The following is a 23,687-nucleotide window of genomic DNA, read 5'->3' as shown; positions in this document are numbered from 1 at the left end:
ACGTATGTTACCTATCTACAGTATTTCAGTCTTTTACATAAAATGTAAATAAAAATTTAAAACTAAATAAAATATATAAAAATACAAAATTTAAGGGGCATCTGGCTGACTCAGTCCGTAGACCATGGAACTCTTGATCTTGGTGTCATGAGTTTGAGCTTCACATTGGTATAGAGACTACTTTTAAAAAATTTTAAATTTAAGCAAAATTTTTGAATTAGAAATATGTAAATACTTTGTGATTAGGTATATTTTACTTCTTAATAGCCTGCATTAAAAATTATTTGAACTTTTAAATTTTTTTAATGACATAATTGACATATAACATATTAAGTTCAGGTATACAACATAATGACTTGAGATATATATATATCACTTAGGCTGCTTCCGTGTCTTGACTATTGTAAATAATGCTGCAATGAATATTGAGGGTATATATATCTTTTTGAGGTAGTATTTTCCTAGTCTTCAGATAAATATTGAGAAGTGGAATTGTTGGATCATATGGCAGTTTTATTTTTAGTTTTTTTAAGAAACCTCCATACTGTTTTCCACAGTGGTTGCACCAATTTACATTCCTGTAACAGTGCATAAGGGTTTCCTTTTTTCCACATCTTTGCCAGCACTTGTTATTTTTTGTTATTTGGATAAAAGGCATCCTAACAGATATGAAGTGGTATCTCCTTGTGGTTTTGATTTGTGTTTCCCTGATGATTAGAGACAGTGAGCATCCCTTCATGTACCATGTTGGCCATCTATCTGGATGTCTTCTTTAGAAAATAAGTATTCAGATTCACTGTCCATTTTTTAATTGGATTTTATTTTTTCTATAGAGTTGTATGAGTTCTTTATATATTTTGGATATTATTCCCTTATTACACATACAATTTGCAAATACTTTCTTCCATTTACTGGCTTGCCTTTTCATTTTATTGATGGTTTTCTTTGCAGTACAGAAGCTTCTTAGTTTGATATATTTTTACTTGATATATTTTTGCCTTTGTGTCCTTTGCTTTTGGTGTCAAATCCAAAAATCATTACCAAGACTGTTGTGAAGAAGTTTACTGCCTGTGTTTTGTTTTCAGATTTTTATAGTTTCAGGTCTTAGGTTAAGCCCTTAATCCATTTTGAGCTACTTTTTGTATATAGTGTAAGATAGTAGTCTGGTTTCTTTTTTTTTTTTTCTGTTTTGTTTTGTTTTGTTGCCTGTTGCTATCTGGTTTTCCCAACACCACTTATTGAAGAGACTGACCTTGTGTTCGCTTCAGCAGTACATAGTCTAAAATTAGAATGATATAGAGAAGATTACAGGCCCTTGTGTATGGCCTCTTGAAGAGACTGCCCTTTCCCCATTGTGTATTCCTGACACCATCATAAATCAATTGATCATCTATGCATGGGTTTATTTCTGGTTTTTCTATTCTGTTACGTTGATCCGTGTGTTTTTATGCCAATACTATACTGTTTTGATCACCATAGGTTCATAATATAGTTTAAAATCAGGGAGCAGGATGCATCCTGCTTTATTCTCTTTCAGGATTGCTTTGACTATTCAGGGTCTTCTGTGTTTCCATACACATTTTGGGAGTCTTTTTCTATTTCTGTGAAAAATGCCTTTGAAATTTAGAAGGGATTACACTGAATATGTGGATTACATTGGGCAATATTATTTTAACAACATTATTCTCTCAGTCCATGAGCATGGAATATCTTTCCATTTATTTTTCTCTTATTCAATTTATTTCATACATTTGTCATTGTTTTCAGTGTCCAGATCTTTCACCTCCTTGTTTAAACTCATTCAAGCATTTTATTCTTTTTGATGCGGTTGTAAATGGGATTGTTTTCTTAATTCCTCTTTCTGATAGCTTATTAATAGTATATAGAAATGCAACAGATGTTGTATACTGAATTTGTATCCTACAACTTTACTGAATTCATTTATCAGTTGTAAGAATTTTTTGGTGGAGTCTTAGGGTTTTCTGTATATAATATGTTGTCTGCAAATGGTAACAGTTTTGTTTCTTCCTTTTTGGTTTTGCATGCCATTTGTTTCTTTTTCTTGCCCAATTATTCTAGCTGGGACTTCTAATACTGTGTTGAATAAAAGTGGCAAGAGTGGGCATCCTTGTCTTGTTCCTGATCTTAGAGGAAAAGCTTTCAGTTTTCACCATTGCATATGATGTTAGCTGTAGCTTGTCATATATGGCTTTTATGATATTGAGGTATATTCTCTGTATCTACTTTGCTGAGAGTTTTTATTATGAATTAATGTTGAATTTTGTCAAATGCCTTTTCTCTATTGAGATGATCATATGATTTTTATCCTTTATTTTGTTAATGGGGTATATCACACTAATTCTTTACATCAGTAAAGTACTTTAGAAAAGTTTAGAATTGGCCTACTACAAAGAAATTTGTACTGAACAAAGTATATATGTCCATTCTTTTAATTATACTAATAATGATAACCTAGTCCAGAGGAACAATGTATTATGTTTTTACTCCAGTCACCACTGGAAAACTAGAGATTCGTTTTTGGCTTATTAATGAGAAATTTGCCATTTTGAAAAATACTGACTTTTAGAAGATGTTTAATATTTTTCCATTTTCCATGCAATTTATAGAAAATTAACATTTGTATTTAAGATGTTATTATTGATAATATTTCAGATAAAGAGTCTACCAGATACCAAATTTTGGAGTGGACTGAAGAAACTAAAACTCCTCTATCTTCATGACAATGGGTTTGCAAAGTTAAAGAATATATGTATGTTATCTGCCTGTCCAAGTCTAATTGCCCTCACTATGTTTGATTGTCCAGTGAGCCTTAAAAAAGGATATAGACATGTTCTTGTCAACAGTATATGGCCTCTCAAAGCACTGGATCATCATGTGATTTCTGATGAAGAAATAATTCAGAACTGGCATCTTCCTGAAAGATTTAGAGCATATAACCACCGACTTTTCTTTAATTTCTGCCCTGCTTTGAAAAAGGTAATTGAAGGGCTCCTGGGTGGCACAGTCATTTAAGCATCTGACTTCAGCTCAGGTGATGATCTCACAGCTTGTGAGTTAAAGCCCCGCGTCGAGCTCTGTGCCGACAGTTCAGAGCCTAGAATCTGCTTCAAAGATTCTGCGTCTCCCTTTCTTTCTGCCCCTCCCCCACTCACACTCTGTCTCTCAAAAATAAATAAAAAGACTTAAAAAATATTTTTTTTAAAAGGTAATTGGATTCATTAGAGTTTCATTTTGAATAAATTTGTGGAAGTAAAATTTTAGCTTCTAGATTCTATACCTAAATCATATAAACTAATATATACTGTATCATTTGTCTAAAATGTGATAAACTAGTTAGTACATTAGTAATGTCTTATATCTGAGGATTTGTAGAAGCTTGTATGCCTACTGCATAAATATTGCTGAGCATAAAAATATCAAATTATAGAGAAATATTTTTGGTCCCTGTTATGTTTTAATAGCTCTAAGGACATATAGCTTATATACTATAAAATTCCCTTTTTATATGTATGATTTAATTATTTTGGTAAATTGATAGTGCTGTATAGCCATCTCCACAATCCACTGTTAGAAATTTCCACCACTCCAAAAGTTTTCCTCTTTCTCATTCACAGTTAATCTCAACTTCCTCCTGCAGTTTTAGGTACTGTTGATCTGGCTTCTGTTTCTTTAAATTTGCTTCTCTAAACATTTTATGTGAATCAAACTATACAATATGTAGTTGTATGCATCTGCCTTCATTCACTTAGTGTGATGTGGTGGAGGCTCATTTATGTTGTAGCATATATGCATAGTTTGTTCCTTTTGATTGTTGAGTGATTTTCCATTATATGAATACACTACATTTTTTTTGTCCATTCACCAGTTGATAGACATTTAGATTATTTTCAGTTTTTGCTATTATGAATGATGCTGCTATGAACACCTACTTACATGTCTTTGTGTAGACGTATGTTTTCATTTTTCTTGGGGAGATTCTTAGCAGTGCAATTACTGGTAGGTATGGTAAGTGTATGCATAATTTGGTAAGAAACTAAATTGCTTTCTAAAAAGTAGAAACCACAAAAAAATAAAATAAAAAATAAAAAGTAGAAACCACAAACGTGGGAGGGTTCTAGTTTCTTTATGTACTTGCAAACACTTAGTGTTTTTTTGTTTTACGCTATAGACATTCTAGTAGATATAAAGTGGTATTCTTTTTTTGGTTTTAATTTTTTCCCTTACGAGTCATGATGACAAACATTTTTCTCTGCTTATTAACTATGCGTATACTTTCATCAAACGTCTGTACCAATTTTTTCCTCATCTTGCAAGTGAGTTGTTTGTCTTATTATTGAGTTGTAAGCGTAGATATATGGGTATAAGTCCTTTATTAGATATATGTATTGAAGATTTTTCTCTCAGCGAATTTTCCATCTTGTTAATGGTCTCTTTTGGAGCAGAAAATTTTTGAGTTTTAAGCCATCCAGGTTATGATTTTTTTCTTTTAAGGATCATGCTTTTGATGTTGTGTCTAAGAAGTCTCTCTATGATCACTAAATTTTTCTATGTTTTCTCCTAGAAGTTTAATAATTTTAGCTCTGAAATCGAGACCTATGTTTCATTTTCAGTGAATTTTTATGCATGGTATGAATTAAGGGTCCAAGTTCATTTTTTTTGGGTGTAGATATTCAATTATACCAGCCCCATATGTTGACAAGATTATTCTTTCCCTGGTGAATTGTTTGTGATATCTTTGTCAGAAATCAGTTAGCCATAAAAAGGTAAGGGTTAATTTCTGGACTCTGAATGATTATATTCCAATGGTCTGTGTATCTATCCTTAGGCCAGTATCACACATTCTTGATTATTGTAGCTTTGTAGTTAAGTTTTGAAATAGGGAAGTGTGAGTCCTCCAACTTTACTCTTCTTTTTCAATATTGCTTTGGCTATTCAGGGTCCCTTGCATTTACAAATGAATTTTAGGATCAGGTTGTCAATTTCTGCAATGATTCCTGCTGGAATAGTGGTAAAAATTTCATTGAATTTATAAATCAATTTGTGGAAATTGCCATCTTTACAATAGTGAGTATTCTGATTCTTGAATATGAACTCTCAATTCATTTAGATCTTCTTCCATTCTCTAAGTATTGTTTATTAAAAAAATTATTTCTGTGTATTTTATTTATTTTGGCAATATTGTGAATGGAGTTCTTAAATTCATTTTTGGATTATTTGTTACTAATATATAGAAATACATTGATATTTTAATTTAATCTTATATTCTGCCACCTTGCTATTCTCATTTCTTCTAGAAGCTTTTTGTTGATTCAAAAATTTTTTTTTTAATGAAAGTGAATCTCTAATTTTCAGGTTTCCATATTTGAATGATTCCTTTGGGAAGTAGTTTCCTCCCCCCCCCCCCCCCCACCAATGCTTTAAAGAACAATTCGGAATATTAATGGAAGTGGATAAAACTATTAAATTCTTAAACAATTAATTTGGTGACCTGCACTAAATCATCATTATATCTTGATTTTTAAAATGCTGAAACAAGTGATTAGGAAATGATATCTAGTTGGAGATTACAAAATACTTAAATTGGTGAATAAAAATATTTAAAAAACATGCTTCATGACATGAATATTAGAACAAATAAATCAGGTAAGAATTCAGAAAAAGGGGTGAGCTCTGCAGGTGTTAGAAAGCTCAAGTACCGAGATACAGAAAATAAAAAAGTATGTTGCAGAATAGTATTTGTAAAATGTTGTAAGTATTTCTAAATATACATATATATGTATTGACAATTGAAGAACAGAAAATCATTTGAAGTGATCACATTTGGAAGGATATATAAACAATGAACAGTGATTATGCATGAGATTAGGAAGTTAGAAAACTTTGTAACTGCATAATTCTTTATAAACATTTATGAGTATATTAATGATTTTGTAATAACAGTTAAAAATTTTAGAGAAATAAAAAGTGCTGCAGTGTTTAATTATGGTTGTTTTAACCTGGGTCCTAAAAGAAGAATTTCATTTATATATTCTCGTTGGATGGTATGGTATAATCAAAGGTGGGAACATACTTGTCTTTTTTAAGAACAATCAAAATGACTGATGTTCATTTAAGCAATTAATAGGAAGTTAGTGGGGGGTATGAAAAGAAGATTGGAGGAATGCTAAGGAGTTTAGACTTCTTAATGAATGCAGTGAAGATCTATTGAAGTTATTTGAGGAGAAAATTAGAGTGGTTCTATCATAGTTGGTGCTCTATGAATAAATGTTATTGACAAATTTTTTTTAAAGGAGATTAATCCAGTATTTTGCTAGCAGATTAAGGGGGGTTAGGAGACAGATGAGGGCAGAGAAACTATTATAGGCCAGAAATGATGTGATTAGGGTTGATTCAAGTGAACAGTAGTGGCAAAGAAAATAGAAGACATTGTAAAGAAGAGGACAGACACTCAGTAAAAGTCATTGTTATAGACACTTTATATATTTTATTCCTTCACTCCTTTACCAAATATGTATTGATTGCCTAATATGTGAGAGAGATTATTCTGGACTGGGTGGTAAATAATAATGACAGATGTTCTGCTTTCATAAAGTTCAGTGGGAAGGCGCAGGAAATAAACATGTAGGCTAAAAAACAAAAACAAACCCAGCATAGAACGCTAGATATTGTTAATTTCTAAAGAAAATAGAGTAATATAGGACAAAAAGTATGGAGGCTTGGGGTAGATAGGGAAGGACTTCCTGAAAAATATTTGTTCTTCATCATATTCTTTGTTATGGGGAGATATTATTATTTCACAGAAGAAAATGAAATATAGTAAGGTTTAAGACTTTACCCAATACCAGATATCTAGTCAGTCATGAAGCTGGGATTTCAAATCTGTCTTGGTTCCATAGTCCTACAATCAACATTGTATCACAAAGTATAGACAGTGCAAAGATTTGACAGGGTTTTTTTTTTTAACTGACCAAATATGGGCAGATAAGAATAAGAAGTGAGAAAATACTCTTTTGGTATTTTGAACTTGGGTAACTGAGACAAAAAGTAACTTAGTGTACAGAAATGGTGGCATTCAAAGAGTTTTGTTAGAAAGTTAAATTTGGTCATGTTTATTGAGGCAGGATATTGGTATGGAGATATTAACCAGGCATTGGAAATGAAGAACTGGAATTCAGAAATAGTGTTCCAGGTCTAAGATGTAAATTCAGTAGTCATTTGTTTGAGGGCATGACCGAAGCCAAGCTGTCACAGGAAAATAAAGGAATCAGTATGAAAACCGAAGGACAAAGCATTGGGGCAGTTTCCCTTTATGGTTAGAAAGAAGGGGGACCAATGAGGATAACAGAAAATTAATTCCAGGAGGTAGAAGGAAAAACAGAGATATGGCTTATTATCACTTAGGTGAAGAGAAAAGAATGATTTAAAAATGAAGGATGTTTGGGGTGCCTGGGTGGCTCAGTCGGTTGGGCATCTGACTTCAGCTCAGGTCATGATCTCGCAGTCGGTGAGTTCAAGCCCCTTGTCACACTCTGTGCTGACAGCTCAGAGCCTGGAGCCTGGTTCGGATTCTGTGTCTCCCTCTCTCTCTCCTGCTCATGCTCTGTCTCTCTCTGTCTCAAAAATAAATGAAAAACATTAAAAAATTTTTTTAAAAAAATGAAGGATGTTTTAAAAGGTCAAGGAACATTATGGATACAGAACTAGTTTGAAAACCTTTTGTTGAAGAGGTTGCATCTTTGGAATTTCAGTAACTTACGGGAATGGATATGGAATTGTAATGGGTTAATATGTAATTGCTAAGTATAGAAACTTTTCCAGGAAAATTTTGGACAGAGGGAAGATAATGCTTTAACTGCCAGCAATAGGATTAATGGGAGAGGTTTTTAAAAGTGAGATTATACTAACTTCCACATATTTTTAAGCTGAGGGAAATAAATTTTAATTAAAAAAAAGAGATTGAGGGGCACCTGGTTGGCACAGTTGGCTAAACATCTGACTTCAGCTCAGGTCATGCTCTTGCAGTTCGTGGTTCGAGCCCCACATCAGGTCCTGTGTTGACAGCTCAGAGTCTGGAGCCTGCTTCAGATTCTGTGGCCCCCCCCCGCCCCTCCCCCACTCATGTGCATGCGCTCTCTCAAAAATAAATAAGCATTAAAAAAAAGATTGAAAATATCAGAAATAGAATAATTGGAAACAAAAATAAAAACACTGTCTAGAAAACATGAATGGAAGGCATCACAAATGGAGTAAGCCTGAAAGAGCTATGGATACACCAAATTATGGCAGAATTTTGTTGCAGAGATTTAAAGAAATATGTTTGAATGATAGTTTTTCAGTTTACTGATACATTTTTATTCATTATTTCTGCTATAAGCAATATTGTTTTTATTATTCTTTGATTATTGAAAGATATTATTTAATTTATAGCAATATAAAACACTTGAATGAATGACAATCTATGAGGATATAAATTTATTTAGTAATGTTGGACATATATATTTCAAAACATTTCTTTGCACTTACTGGGTGTAAAAACACTATGAAAATTGAAAATAAAGAATCTTGTAAAGATCACATGATCTTTTTCAATAAGTGTTATTCTTTTATCAGGAGGGCATTAATGCAGAAACGAATTTATTAATTCTTTTTAAAAATTTTTTTAACGTTTATTCATTTTTGAGAGACAGAGAGAGACAGAGTATGAGCAGGGAAGGGGCAGAGGGAGAGGGAGACACAGAATCTGAAGCAGGCTCCAGATTCTGAGCAGTCAGCACAGAGCCCCACGCGGGGCTCGAACTCACAAACTGTGAGATCATGACCTGAGCCGATGTCGGCCGCTCAACCAACTGAGCCACCCAGGCTCCCTGAATTTATTAATTCTTAAACAAATTAGTAACGTGATTAAAACTTGTGTCTTATAAGACAATAAAACTAGAATGACCCTGTCTGTCCTTAATTTTGACATATAATGATTTGTAGAACTTTGTTTTTTGGGTTTACTTGGAAAATACTTACAAGTTGAAAAAGGGAAAGCGTATGTTCTTCTTTACTATATGAAATGAAACTAGAAATTTGAAGTGTTAGTTATCTAAAAGCATATAATGAGGGGATTTATATTTTTTAATCATTATATATACATAAAACATTTTTAAGATGGGAGTGATCTGGGCAAGAAACCAATGCTATCAATTCAGATTGTGTTTGTCTTTATGTGATAGAAACCTTACTAAAAAGGGATTTTTTCTCGTGTAACAAAAAGTTCAGATAGTTCTGTGTAGTTTCTCAAGGAAATTATGAAGGACCAAGGTTTATTCTAGCATCTTGCTCTGCTATTTAGTGAATGGATTCCCTCAAAGACCATGAGTTTCTTCTGTCAAGACTTAGGTCAAAAGGAAGGGATTGGTAGGAACTAAAGGCATATGTCAGCTAAGTCTGAAAATAATAGCTCCACCCAGTGTCCCACCTGAAAGCCTTCTACCATCAGAACTAGATCACATGGCTACCTCTAACTAGAAGGAAATCTGGCTTGATGAGTATTTTTATCTAGGCACATTTATTTGTTAAACAAAACCAAGGTTCTATTAATAAGGAAGAAAGGAAGAAATTTTTGGAAGGCACTTAATACTTTTTGTTGCACAGTGAAAAATGCATTAAAAATGCAGTACAGAATATTTCAAGGTAGAGATTTTTTTTGTTAGTTTCAAGTTTTTATTTAAATTTCAGTTAACATACAGTGTAATATTACTTTCAGGTATAGAATTTAGTGATTCATCACTTAACATACAACACCCAGTGCTCATCAGAACCAGTGCATTGTAAGAAGTTGCTTCAGTCAATGTCAAAGAGGCTACTGCCTGTGTTCTATTCTAGGATTTTGATGGTTTAAGGTCTCATGTTTAGGTCTTTATACATTTTGAATTTATTATTGTGTATGGTATGAGAAAGTTGTCCAGTTTCATCCTGCATTTTGCTGTCCAGTTTCCTCAACAGCATTTGTTGAAAAGACTGTCTTTTTTCCACTGGATACTCTTTCCTGCTTTGTCAAAGATTAGTTGGCCATATAGTTGTGGGTCCATTTCTAGGTTTTCTGTTATGTTCCATTGATCTGTGTGTCTGTTTTTCTGCCAGTACCATACTGTCTTAATCACTACAGGTTGGTAATATAATTTGATGTCTAAAATTGTGATGCTTCCAGCTTTGTTTTTCCTTTTCAGGATTGCTTGGCTATTCAGGATCTTCTGTGGTTCCATACAAATGTTAGGATTGTTTCTTCTAGCTCTGTGAAAAATATTGGTGGTATTTTGACAGAGATTGCATTAAATGTATAGATTGCTTTGGGTATTATAGACATTTTCATAATATTCTTCCAATCCATGAGCATGGGATGTTTTTCCATTTCTTTGTGTCGTCTTCAATTTCTTTCATCAATGGTATATAGTTTTCAGAGTACAGATCTTTTACCTCTTGGGTGAGGTTTATTACTAGGTATCTTATGGTTTTGGTGTAATTGTAAATGGGATCAATTCCTTGATTTCTCTTTCTGCTGCTTCACTATTAGTGTGTAGAAATGCAGCAGAATTCTGTACATTGATTTTGTATTCTGCAACTTAACTGAATTCAGTTCTGGTGTATCAGTTCTGGTGATTTTTTTGTGGAGTCATTTGGGTTTTCTATGTAGAGTAGAATCATGTCATATGCAGACAGTGAAAGTTTGACTTCTTCCTGCTGATTTGGATGCCTTTTATTTCTTTTTGTTATCTAATTGCTGATGTGAGTACTTCTAGTACTATGTTAAATAACAGTGGTGAGAGTAGACATCCCTGTCTTATTCCTGACCATCGAGGAAAAGCTCTCCATTTTTACCCATTGAGGATGATTATTAGCTGTGGGTCTTTCACATATGGCCTTCATGATGTTGAGGTATGTTCCCTCTATCCTACTTTGTTGAGGGTTTTTATCAAGAATGAATGCTGTACTTTGTCAAGTGCTTTTTTGCATCTGTTGAGAGAATCGTATGTTCTTTTTTTTTTATTATTACTGTGGTATATCACATTGATTGATTTGCAAATATTGAACCACCCTTTCAACCCAGGAATAAATTCCACTTGATTTTGGTGAATGATTCTTTTAATGTATTATTAGATTCATTTTGCTAGTATTTTTTTGGGAATTTTTGCATTCATGTTCATTAGGGTTATTGGCCTATAATTCTCTTTTTCACTTGGGTCTTTGGCTTTGGAATCAAGGTAATGCTGACTTTGTAGAATGAGTTTGGTTGTCTTCAATTTCTATTTTTTGGAATAGCTTGAGAAAAATTGATAATAACTCACAGGGGAATAGGTAGAATTCCCATGTGAAGCCATCTGGCCCTGGACTTTTGTTTGAGAGATTTTTGATTACTGATTCAATTTCTTTGCTGGCTATTGGTGTGTTCAAGTTTTCTATTTCTTCCTGTTTCAGTTTTGGTAGTTTGTGTTTCTAGGAATTTATCCATTTCTTCCAGATTGTCCACTTTGTTGGCATATAATGTTTCATAATATTCTTCTATAGTTGTTTGTATTCCTGTGGTATTGAATGTGATTTCACCTCTGTCATTAGTGATTTTATTTATTTGGGTCATTTCTTTTTTCTTTTTGATAAACCTGACTAGGGGTTTATCAATTTTGTTAATTCTTTTAAAGAACCAGCTCCTGGTTTCATTTATCTGTTCTACTGGGTTTTTGTTTCTATATTATTTATTTCTGCTCTAATCTTTATTATTTCCCTTTTTCTGCTGGCTTTGGGCTAGTTATTTTTCTAGGCCATTTAGGTGTAAGGTTAGGTTGTGTATTTGATTTTTCTTGCTTCTTGAGATAGTCCTGTATTGCTATTTATTTCTCTCTTATGACCACTGTTGCTGCATCTTAGAGGTTTTGGATCATTGTGTTTCATTTTCATTTGTTTCCATGTATTTTTTTCTTTCTTATTTAACTTCTTGGTTGGCCTATTCATTCTTTAGTAGGATGTTCTTTAGTCTTTAGGTATTTGGGATCTTTCCAAATTTTTTCTTGTGATTGACTTAAGATTTCATAGCATTGTGGTCATAAAATATGCATGGCATGATTCTAATCTTTTTGTACTTGCTAAGGTCTGATTTGTGACATAGTATATGATCTGTTGTGGAGAATGTCCCGTGTGCACTTGAAAATAATGTGTATTCTGTTGCTTGGGAGGAAATGTTCTGAATGTACCTATTAAGTCCCATCTGGTCCAGTATATTATTCAAAGCTATTGTTTCCTGTTGATTTATGCTTAGATGATCTGTACATTGCTGTAAGTAGGTTGTTAACATCCCTTACTAATATTGTATTATTATCAGTGAGTTTCTTTATGTTTGTTATTGTTTTATATATTTAGGTGCCTTCAAGATGGGGGTATAAGTATTAATAATTTTTAGTTCTTCTTGTTGGAAAGACACCTTTATTATGATTCATTGCCCTTCTCCATGTCTTGTTATAGTCTTCAGTTTAAAATCTAGTTTGTCTGATGTAAGTATTGTCACTCCAGCTTTCTAATGACATCTATTTGCATGGTAAAATATTTCTCTGTCCTCTCACTCTCAATCTGAAGGTGAAAAAGAAAAAGAAAAAAAATCTACAGTTTTCTTTGGTGCAAAATGAATTTGTTGAATGCAGCATATAGATGAGTCTTATTTTTTTTTAATCCATTCTGACGTCCTGTGTCTTTTGATTGGAGCATTTAGTCCATTTACATTTAGAGTAATTATTGGTAGATATGAATTTAGTGTCATTGTATTAACTTGCTTTATTGTTGTTTCTGGACTTTTTCTCTGTTACTTTCTAGTCTTTGTTGCTTTTGGTCTTTATTTCCCACTCAAAGTGTCCCTTTTTGCAAAGGTGGTTTAGTGGCCACAAACTCCTTTAGTTTTGTTTGTCATGAAACTTTCTCTTGCTATTCTGAATGATAACTGTGCTGGATAGAGTATTTTTGGCTGCAGATTTTCCCCATTCAGCACAATGAATACATCATGCCACTCCCTTCTGGCCTGCCAGGTTTCTGTGGAGCAATCTGCTGCTAACCTTATTTGTCTTCCCTTATAAGTTAAGGACTTCTTTTGTCTTGCTGATTTTAGGAATTTTTTCTTTATCACTATATTTTGCAAATTTAACTACAGTATGTCTTAGTGTTGGCCTGCTTTTGTTGACTTTGGTGTGAGTTCTCTGTACTTCCTGGATTTTGATATCTCCTTCCTTTTCCAGATTATGGAAATTTTCAGCTCTAGTTTCCTCAAATAAACCTTCTGCCTCTTTTCCCTCTCTTCTTCTTCTGGGACTCCTATGATATGAATGTTATAATGGTTTATGGAGTCACTGAGTTCCCTGTGTCTACATTTGTGATCCAAGATTTTTTTTTCCCTCTTCTCTTAAGCTTCATTGTTTTCCACAATTCTGTCTTCTCTATTGCTTCTTTGCTTCTTCCATTCTTGTGTTAATTACATCCAGTTGGTTTCAAATCTCGGTTATTGCATTTTTCATTTTGGCATGACTAATTTTTAGGTCTTTTATCTCTGTGGTAAGGGACTCCCTAGTGTCTTCTATGCTTTTCTCAAGCCTAGTTTGTATCCTTATGAGTGTGGCTTTAAATTGTAGATCAGGCATATTAGTTATATCTGTTTTGATTTGATCCCTGACTGTGGCCTTTTCTTGTTCTTTCTTTTGGGATGAATTCTTTCATCTTGGCATTTTGTCTAGGTCTCTGTTTTCTCGGCGTTAGGAAAGCCTGTTATGTTTCATGCTCCTGAGAGTAATGGCTTTATGAAGAAGAGATCTTATACTGTCCAGGGCCTGGTGCTTCTGGAAGTGTCTCTGGTGTATGCTGTGTGTACTCTGTTGTTGTGTTGTGGCTTTTCTTTCCTTTGGTCAGTACTCTGCAGTTTCCTTTTGCCTGCAATGGGGACTGTTTGGACGTTGGCCAGAGTGTGGTGAGTTTTAACTAGGTGTGCTCCATTTTGCTTGATAAAAGAGACCTGATGCTATTTCTACTAGAGCTGAAGCTTTGTAGAACTCTATGGTCAGTAGACATGGTGCATGTGGGGGATTTGTGCTGGTCTTCTGGGCGAATGACCCACTGCTCTAATTCTCAGGACACCTGCTGGAGAAGAGCAGCACCAGTAGAGCCTAGGGGGACAAGGCTTGGTGTAAGTAGTTTAGGCTGCCAGTGTTGGCACTGTGCTGCTTACTGAAGTTAGTTTATGCTGGGAGATGGGGGAAGGGGGTATGAAGTGGGACCAGCCTACTCCCTAGTCCACAGAGAGGGGAGTTTGCACCCAGCCCTGTCCAAGTAGCCTTCCCAGAAGAACAAAGACTCTCCCCCTCATGCCTCTCAGGTCTCCCTCAGATCATTGCCTTCACATTGTGTCTAGGCCACCTGCCTACCCAGCAGTGCAGTGCACCTTGGGCTCTATCCCAGCCAGGCTGGCTGAGGTTTAAAATTCCAGTCTTTAAGGACCTGGTGTGGCAGAGACTCATGCTGGTCCTCTGGAAGAGGGTCTCAATGTGCTGGGACTGATGCAGGATCATCCCAGAAAGGCAGTCTTACCAAAGCACAGGGGCATGTAGTTTGGAGTAAAGTGCAGCAAAAAGACAGTGTCCAGATTAGCCACCCTTAGCAGGTGTTTCAGTGCCTATGCTGAAGGTCAAGCAGGGGAAATGGCACCCTCCCTCTCCTTCCCCCAGAGAGTCAATGCCACCTCTTTCAGATGCACTCCAAGAAGGGGGGAATGTCTCTCCCAGTCAGTCCCAGGGGGTCCTCAGATTGCACCATCTGCCCCCAGACTATCTGCCCTCCTCAACAGGAGCACTGCAGTGCCCTCAGGGATCCACACCCAGCCACTCCCTGTGTCTGAACTCTAAAACTCCAGTCTTTGAGCCCTGCTGGTTATAAAAACTCAGGAAAATCAGGCCCTCTCGGTTTCCCAGTCAGTGGCTTTGGGAAGGTGTTTTGTGTTTGTGTGTGTGTGTGTGTGATCCCCTGTGTGCTTTACTCTCTCTCTTACCTCTCTCCGTGACCAGGGCTTCGTCCTCTCAGCAGCACCCACAATCTTTTTGTCCCCTAAATCATGTCTTTGCAACTCCTGCCTTCCACGATGTGGCCTCTTCTCTCTCTCTAGTTGTGCAGTTTGTTGTGTCAGTTCTCAGATTGATTTTTTGGGTACTCACAATGATATGATATTTACCTAACTGTGTTGGAGGAATGAGACAAGTCTAGGATCCTCCTACTACTCTGTCATCTTAGCTCCTACTTTAAGGTAGAGATTTTTAGATCAATTATTTAGCATGCATTTTTTACTCTTAATTCTACTGTAAGTATCAAAAGAAAAATAAAAATGCCTAAATATAACAACCCAATAAATTTTAACAGTGCATTTATGCTTGACTTAATAAATCATGTAGATTAAATAATGTTTGTAAAATTTATATTTTTTAAATAAAAAAGAATAAAAATATAGCGTATATGACATACAAAAAATAATTACAGTGTCAAAAGTAAGAGTATATTTATAAAAATTGCTATATATTTATATTTACAAATGTGGTGTGATTGTAAGTAAATAAAATAATTATAAATTTATTATGTGTAAAAACCAAAATCAATGTGGCTATAGTAAGATCAAGTCCAAAAATTGAGGTAATACAGAAAAAGTAAAAGTAAAATGCAAGCCAATATATATTAAGTAGAATAAAGCAAAAACCTTTATATTAGCCTTAATGTAGAATTTGGCACACAAGGGACGCATACCTCAACATAATAAAGGCAATATATGGCAAGCCAACATGTAATAAGTTAACATCTGACTCAACAATGAAAAGCTAAAATATTTTCCTTTAGATCAAGAACAAATCAAGGGTACACACTCGTACTAATTTTATTTACCATAGTATTGGAAATCCTAGTCAGACCAATTAGGCAAGAAAAGTAAATAAAAGTCATACAAATCAGAAAGGAAATGGTAAAACTGACTGCAGAAGGCATGATGTATATAGAAAACCTTAAGGACTCTACCAAAACTCTTAGAGCTAATAAGTAATAAGTGAGTTTACTAAAGTTGGATACAAGATAAATATACAAAAATCATTTGCATTTCTGTAAACCACAATAAACTATTAGAAATAGAAATTAAGAAAACAATTCTATTTACAGTTGCATCAAAAAGGATGAAATACCTAGGAATAAATTTAATTTAACAATGTGAAAAACCTGTACTTTGAAAACTATAAGCCATGGATGAAACAAATTGGAGATGACACAAATAGATGAAAGATAATTGATGTTCATCAATTGGAAGAATTATTGTTGAAATGTCCATACTACCCAAAACATTCTTCATATTCAGTGCAACCTCTATCAAAATTCCAATGACGTTTTTCACAAAAATTGAAAAAAAAATCATATAGGACCTTACAAGAACCCAAATGTCAAAAGCAATATTGAGAAAGAAGATCACAGCTGGAAGCATCATGTCTCTTGATTTCAAACTATATTACAAAGGTATAGTAATCAAAATAGTATGGTATTGGAATAAAAACAGACACACAAATCAGTGAAACCATATAGAGTCCAGAAGTACACCAACGAATATATGGTCAATTAATTTACAACAATGGAGCCAAGAATATACAACATGGAAAGGGGACAGTCTCTTCATTTTAATAGTCTTGGGAAAAACTGGACCCTTATATGTACCATACACAAAATTAACTTAAAATTGATTAAAAACTTGAAACTAAGCTCTGAAACCATAAAACTGGAAAAAAACCAGGAAATGAGTTCCTTGAAATCAGTCTTGGCAGTGATTTTTTTTTTTTTGGATTTGACACCAAAAGTAAAGGTAATAAAAGCAAAAGCAAGTAAGTGTGACTTAATCAAACTAAAAAGCTGCACAGCAAAGGAAACTATCAACAAAATGAAAGGCAATTGACAAAATTGGAGAATATATTGGCAAATCATATATCTAATAAATCATAACACTGTCTAATATTCTAAATATATGTATAGGAAATACTTTAGAAAATTTTTAAAAGGGGATGGGTGCCTTGATGGCTCAGCTGATTAAGCACTCAACTTCGGCTTAGGTCATGATCTTGAGATTTCAAGTTCCAGCCCCTAATTGGGCTCTGCACTGACAGTGCAGATCCTGCTTTGGATTCTCTGTCATCCTCTCTCTCTGCCTGCCCCCACCCCCAAACTCTCACTATTCACTCTCTCTCTCTCTCTCTCTCTCTCTCTCAAAATAAATAAACATTAAAAAAACTTAGAAAGAAAATTGTTAAAAAGGGAGAGCTGTAAAGGAAGGTACAGCTTCTATACCTCACTTGAACAGGTAAATTGTTGACATCATTTGACTGTGATTGTGTGTGTGTATGTATGTGTGTGTATAAGAAAGCTCTAAAAATGAATGCACAGATGCTCCTGGGTGACTCAGTTGATTGGCTCTTGATTTTGGCTTAAGTCATGATTTCACAGTGAAGGGATCAAGCACTCCCCGCCCCCCAATCCGCCCCCCAGGCTCCATGCTGGATGTGGAGCCTGCTTAAGATTCTGTCTCTCCCTTTGCCACTCTCTCTGGCTCCTGCTCTCTCTCTTAAAAAAAAAAAAATGCACAAAAAACACTATAGATGCATATAAAAGGAGTTCTCAAATTCTTTAGTAGGAAAGTAAGAATAAGAAAAGAGATAAAAAATGGAGAAAACAAACAGAAAACACAAAATGATGTAAAATAAAATGCCAGACTTAAGTCCTATTCTATCAGTAATTACATTAAAATGTATATTAAACTTAAATGGCCTAAATGCACTAATTAAAAGACAGATATTGGCAAAGTTGATTTAAAAGTATGATCCAACTGCATGTTGTCTACAAGAAATTTAAAATATAATGATATAGGCACATTGAAAATAAAAGAATGGAGAAAGATTTATCATACCAAAGGTAACCAAAGTAAAATAGGACTGACTGGTTATCTTAATATCAGATAAATTAATCTTAAGAGCAAAGACAGTTATCATAGTCAAGGACATTATATAATGATAAAAAGTGCAAACCACCAAGAAGACACTAACCTTAAATGTGAATGCACCAACAACAGAAGTACAAATTTGTGAAACAAAAATTGATAAAAGTGAAATGAGAAATAGATAAATACATGATTATATTTGGGGACATCAAAATTCCTCTGTCAACAATTAGAGCAACTAGATCTTGGAAAACTCCACAATCCTATCAACTAACAAAATCTAACTGACATTTATAGAACACTCCACACAGCAGTAGCAGGATAGACATACTTTTTGTGTGTCCAATCATATGTATGTATTTTCCTGTTTCATGGAGCAAACCTCAACAAATTTAAAAGAATTAAAATCATACAGGGTGTGTTCTCTGATTATAGAAAGATAAGAGGAAAATCCTCAAACAGTTGGAAACTAAGCAGCACACTTCTAATAAATCTATAGTTCAAAATACAGTCTCAAGAGAAAAAAAAAGTTAAAAATACAATCTACCAAAATTTGTGGGACACAGCTAAAGCAATGCTGAGAGGGAACTTTTTAGCTCTAAATGCATATTGGGACAAAAGGAAAATCCTCAACTCAATAGTCTAAGATCCCCCCCTCAAGAACCTGGAAAAACAAAAGTAAAATAAACCCAAAGTAAGCAAAAGGAAGGAAGTGATATAGAGAGGAACAGATGTCAGTGAACTAAAAAACCAAAAAAAAAAAATTAGTAAAACAAAGATCTGATTCTTTGAAATATCAGTAAAATTGACAAACCTCTGGCAAGACTGACATAGAAGAAAAGAGAGAAGACACAAATTACCAACGTCAGGAACAAAACAAGAGATACCACTACAGACCTTGCAGACATCAAAAGAAGAGAATAGTACAAAAACGCTATCTATACACACAAACTTGACAGTTTATATGAATAAACCATTTTATGCCAAAAAACAAAAAACAGAACTCATCCATTATGAGATAGATAATTTTGAATAGTCCTCTATGAAGGAAATTGAGTTCATAACTTTAAAACTCAAAAAAAAAAAAAAAGAAAGAAAAAGAAATCTTCAATCCCAAATACTTTCACTGGAGGATTCTTCCAAACATTTAATATTTTATTCTGTTTCTTCTAGAAAATAAAAAGGAACACTTTGCCATTTATTTTGTAAAGTTAATAGTAGCTTGATACCAAAACCAAGAAAATTGCAGATCAGTCAGTATTCCTCATGAAAAGAAGCATAAAAATCTTTAACAAAATGTTAGCAAATAGAATTCAGCAATGTATGAAAATAACTATATTCTATGAGCAAATGGTGCTTATTCCAGGGGTGGAAACTAGTATAACTTAGCTTAGCTACAGTAACTAAGATTGAATGGTATTGGTGAGGCATAGATCAATGGGACAGATCAGAAAACCTAAAAATAGGTTCATACAATATGTTCAGCCAAATTTTGACAAATGTATAAGTAATTTGATGGACAAAATATAACCTTTCAATAAACGTTGCTGGAGTAAATTGGGTACACACACACACACACACACACACACACACACATAACACAAGCCTCAACCTAAGTTTCACACTTCATACAAAAATGAACTCAAAATGGATCAGGGAGTTAAATGTACAACGTAAAACTATAAAACTTCTAGGAAGAAAAAAATTTAAGGAAATTTTGGGGATCTACGAATAGGAAAAGCATTCTGAGACCTGACACAAAAAGCATAATCTTTAAAAAGGAAAAAATGATAAAATTAAAAGTTTTTATTTCTCTGTAAAACAGTCTGTTCGATGAATGAAAAGATAAGTTAGAGTCGGAAAGTATTTGGAAATGAATATTTAAAAACTGATAATAGTTAATTTGGTGGAAATTTAGTAGGTTTTTTTTTTCTATTTGCTTTTCTTCTTCCCTGAAATTTCTACACTGTTATTATGATTCTAAATGTTATTTGAAGAGTGTTTCTAAAATGTTTACCAAGTAATCCTAAGAAATACTGATTTAAAATAATAAAAATCTTAGTGTGAAGAGTTTCACACTAGATTTCCATTTTCATGTGATTATTAAAGTGAGTATATCATGTATATGATATGATGAGGGAGCATAAGGCAAGCTGATGCCCGCAAACCACCCCCCATCCCCAGATGGGATATGTGTGATATTCCTCAGGCACTCCCAGCTGCCCAAGAACAAAGGAGAGAGGAAAACAAATGGTTAAACTGATAAAGTCTCCATCAGTTTACAAATATCTCAATAGCCTAGTCTCCAGGAACTCCCTACTATCTTCAAGTTAATATTTTGCTAGAGGGAAAAATAGCCTTAGCTTGACAATAACTAGGCCTCTAGTAATCTGTAAATCTTCTTTAGCATATGGAAATCCCTTTGAGAAACTTCTTGACTCTACCTCAACTCCACAGTATATAAGCAGTCACTCTTCACAACCCCAGTGTAGCTCTTCCTGCCCACAGGTCATGTGCTTTATTTATTTATTTATTTTTTAATTTTTTTTTTCTCAACGTTTATTTATTTTTGGGACAGAGAGAGACAGAGCATGAACGGGGGAGGGTCAGAGAGAGAGGGAGACACAGAATCGGAAACTGGCTCCAGGCTCTGAGCCATCAGCCCAGAGCCTGACGCGGGGCCCAAACTCCCGGACCGGGGGAGATGGTGACCTGGCTGAAGTCGGACGCTTAACCGACTGCGCCACCCAGGCGCCCCTCATGTGCTTTAATAAAATCACCTTTTTGCACCAAAGATGTGTGTCTTCAAGGATTCTTTCTTGGCATTGGGTCTGAACCCCACCATTACTCCCAAACCCCATCATGATATGATTTTTTATGGAGTAAAAAGATAAAAACTGTGTGGGTTTGTTCTTTTTACAATCAATACTTGTGGGATTAGTATGATTTACATTTTTCAAATACGTTGGGAAAGTATGTGCCAAATTAGGAAATTCTGATGGGAAAAATCACAAATGGAATAAAAAAAAGATAGACCTTGGGGATCAGATACATATAGAATAAATAAAAATATGGGAATAGGATAAAAAAACAAATTTAAGTAAATCTGAATATATTTAGAATATCAAAATAATTGGTATTATTTTTTGTATAATTATAAAGGAATAGAATATAATTTTGGAATTTATTTTTTAAACTACTCTTCCTGTTAGAACACAAGGTACTCTTTTCCATGTGAGTCATATAAAAGTCCTTACTGTTCTTTTGAAATGCTTCATTATGGTTTATACCAGAGTTAGCAACATTTTCATCCCAGGTTTACAATAGCAAGCTGTGGAGTATTGATATTTCAGTATTGTACCATCTGTTTTCTTGATTGTTGAATTTTTTTTGCCTAAGCATATGTTGTTCTTTGCCAAACTTTTACTGTAATACTTTAATTCCCTTTATTAGACCGAAAATATTAGTGCTCATTGTCTTTCATAGTTAATTTATTGATTTCATAATTTTACATTGTGTTAGTTTGGATAAATTGCTTAGTAAATTCCTTTAGACTAATTTTTGTGTGTGTGTGTGTATCAAATAAGGTGTATAGAAATCCTTTGTGAACTCTAAAACACTATATCACCTTAAGTATGACTGTAAAACTCTTGGCAGGTAACATTGTTTGGATGCTTGAAATGTTTGAGCCTTTGTTTTAAGTGCTCTACAAATACTCCTTCACAAGAACCCAATGAGGTAGTACCATCCTTATCTTTATTTTAAAGATGATGAACAGGTGAGACAGGTTACTTACCCCAGTAAGAGGTAGAAATGGAATTTAAACCCAGTTTTTCCTCTAGAGCCATCAGTCCTCTACTGAAGGAGATGCATTACACTCCCTTAGAAACAGGATATGTCCATTTGTCCTCAGATATTAAATGGCTTATGGCATTTGTACAAGTTTGCAGTGATATCTTCATTGGCATTTTATAAGATAATTGTTTTAGAACATCAGAAAGTTTATTGTCTAGAGGCTCTTTGTTCTCTGGCAAGGACACTAACCCTGCCCACTTTATCTCTTTAAAGAGAAAGAATTATTCATGCTTTGGCAGGAAGTGGAACTCTGCTGTAAACTATAGTGTGAGCTTAATGGTTCTCTGCTGGTGACAACTATAGCATCTGACCAGGACCACTTTTAAGCCTAGTCATCTAAATTCCCTTGTTACTTATGAACTCCACCTCCATGGCAGAGTTCAATTACAAATTTTATTTGTAATAAAATTCAGTTAACAAGAGAAAAACAAATTTACTAACATGTGTATTTCTCATTTATACATGGGAGATAGCCAGGGAAAAATGAGGGATATCCCTGAGATAGCTTAGACTTCATGCTTCAGTACCATCTTAATAGAGAAAGGCGGGGGGGGGGGGGGGGAGGTGTAGACCATTTGAGAGAGAGTAAATGATTTTTAGGAAAGATAAATGGGTCCTTAAAAGAATAGGTGGGAGTTAATGACAAAGTTTTGGGTGTGGTACCCTCTCCTACTCTTTTCTCCTAATCTACTCTCTTGTGGTAAGAGTTTGTCTCCTTTGTTGATGAAACTCCTGGGGAGTGAATTTATAGCAATTGAATGCCTTTTAAAGGATCTGTCCTTAATTAGATATTTGGGCAAAGCCTCTCCCTGCATTTGATTACTGCTCAAAATAATCAGTATACCACAGGGGCACATTTTGGCGAGATATGTGTTGAACTCTTACAGTGATATTTTGGGGTGGCATATTTTGCTACCCTGAAGACACATACATGCACACACACACACACTCATACATATGCCATGAGCCCAAATGCAATGAATAAAGAAACAAAGATTAGAGGAAATCACATCTATTCTAGTAACCGACAAAGGATAACATTTAAATAGAAGACTGCTTCATGGACGTGCTTTTAATCATAGTGAAGATTGTTTTTCAGGTATAATGAAGATGGGACTGAGACCAAGTCAAAGGTAAAAACTAGCTCAGCTTGGCTTTATGCCATTCTTCATACATATAAGAAAACTATGTGAAGTAGAGGAGACTCTGTAAGTCCTTGTATTTGCCATGGGTAATAGTGGAACAGTGGCAGATAGGATCCACTGTTACAAGTCACAGAATAAATTTCATGTAGAGGCTTGTTAAAAGACAAAATTCAACTGAGTGTATTTGAAGATCTAATCGGCTTTCCTAAGTGATTCATGAATCAGGCAGCATCCCATTTAGCAAGTAGGAGGAGTTCCAAAGGGGAGTTGAACAAAATGGAAGGTTTTTATAGGAAGGAATGTGGGGCAAAGAAGTTATTAGCAAAGAGAAAGCATTGTTCCAGGTAAGATCACCATTCCATAGGTAGAAGAGTAGGCAGTGGGTCTTATTAGGTAGATTTACCTCATCTTCCTTTGGGATATGGAGAGGGCCCATGTGACAGATTACCTCATTGGTGCTGACCAGAAAATTCCTGATTGGTTAAGTCTACATTTCTGGGGGAGGCCAAAACTATAATTAGATTAGGTATTAAGCCCTAGTTTGGTAACTTGGCTTGGCACAAGTGACTCTATCTTGAGCCTGTGGTTTTCTCTTTAACAGGCAGGGTTACGATGAATAGTACACTGATAATGAGGTAGGACTCCTTTGTGAT

General features: G+C 34.5%; 1 protein-coding gene across 1 annotated transcript in view; it reads left to right on the top strand.

Annotated features, from left to right (window-relative positions):
* LRRIQ3 (leucine rich repeats and IQ motif containing 3) overlaps positions 1-23,687 on the top strand; it is a 221,685-nt gene that overhangs the window by 26,979 nt on the left and 171,019 nt on the right. The window contains exon 3 of the mRNA XM_043575276.1: positions 2,674-2,997. Coding sequence (XP_043431211.1) covers positions 2,674-2,997 — 324 coding nt within the window. The remainder of the gene's footprint in view (positions 1-2,673; positions 2,998-23,687) is intronic.

This window comes from Prionailurus bengalensis, chromosome C1, assembly GCF_016509475.1.
Source record: "Prionailurus bengalensis isolate Pbe53 chromosome C1, Fcat_Pben_1.1_paternal_pri, whole genome shotgun sequence".
NCBI lineage: Eukaryota > Metazoa > Chordata > Mammalia > Carnivora > Felidae > Prionailurus > Prionailurus bengalensis.
Note: the sequence above shows the minus strand (reverse complement) of the source record. Positions and strands in the feature narration are given on the sequence as shown.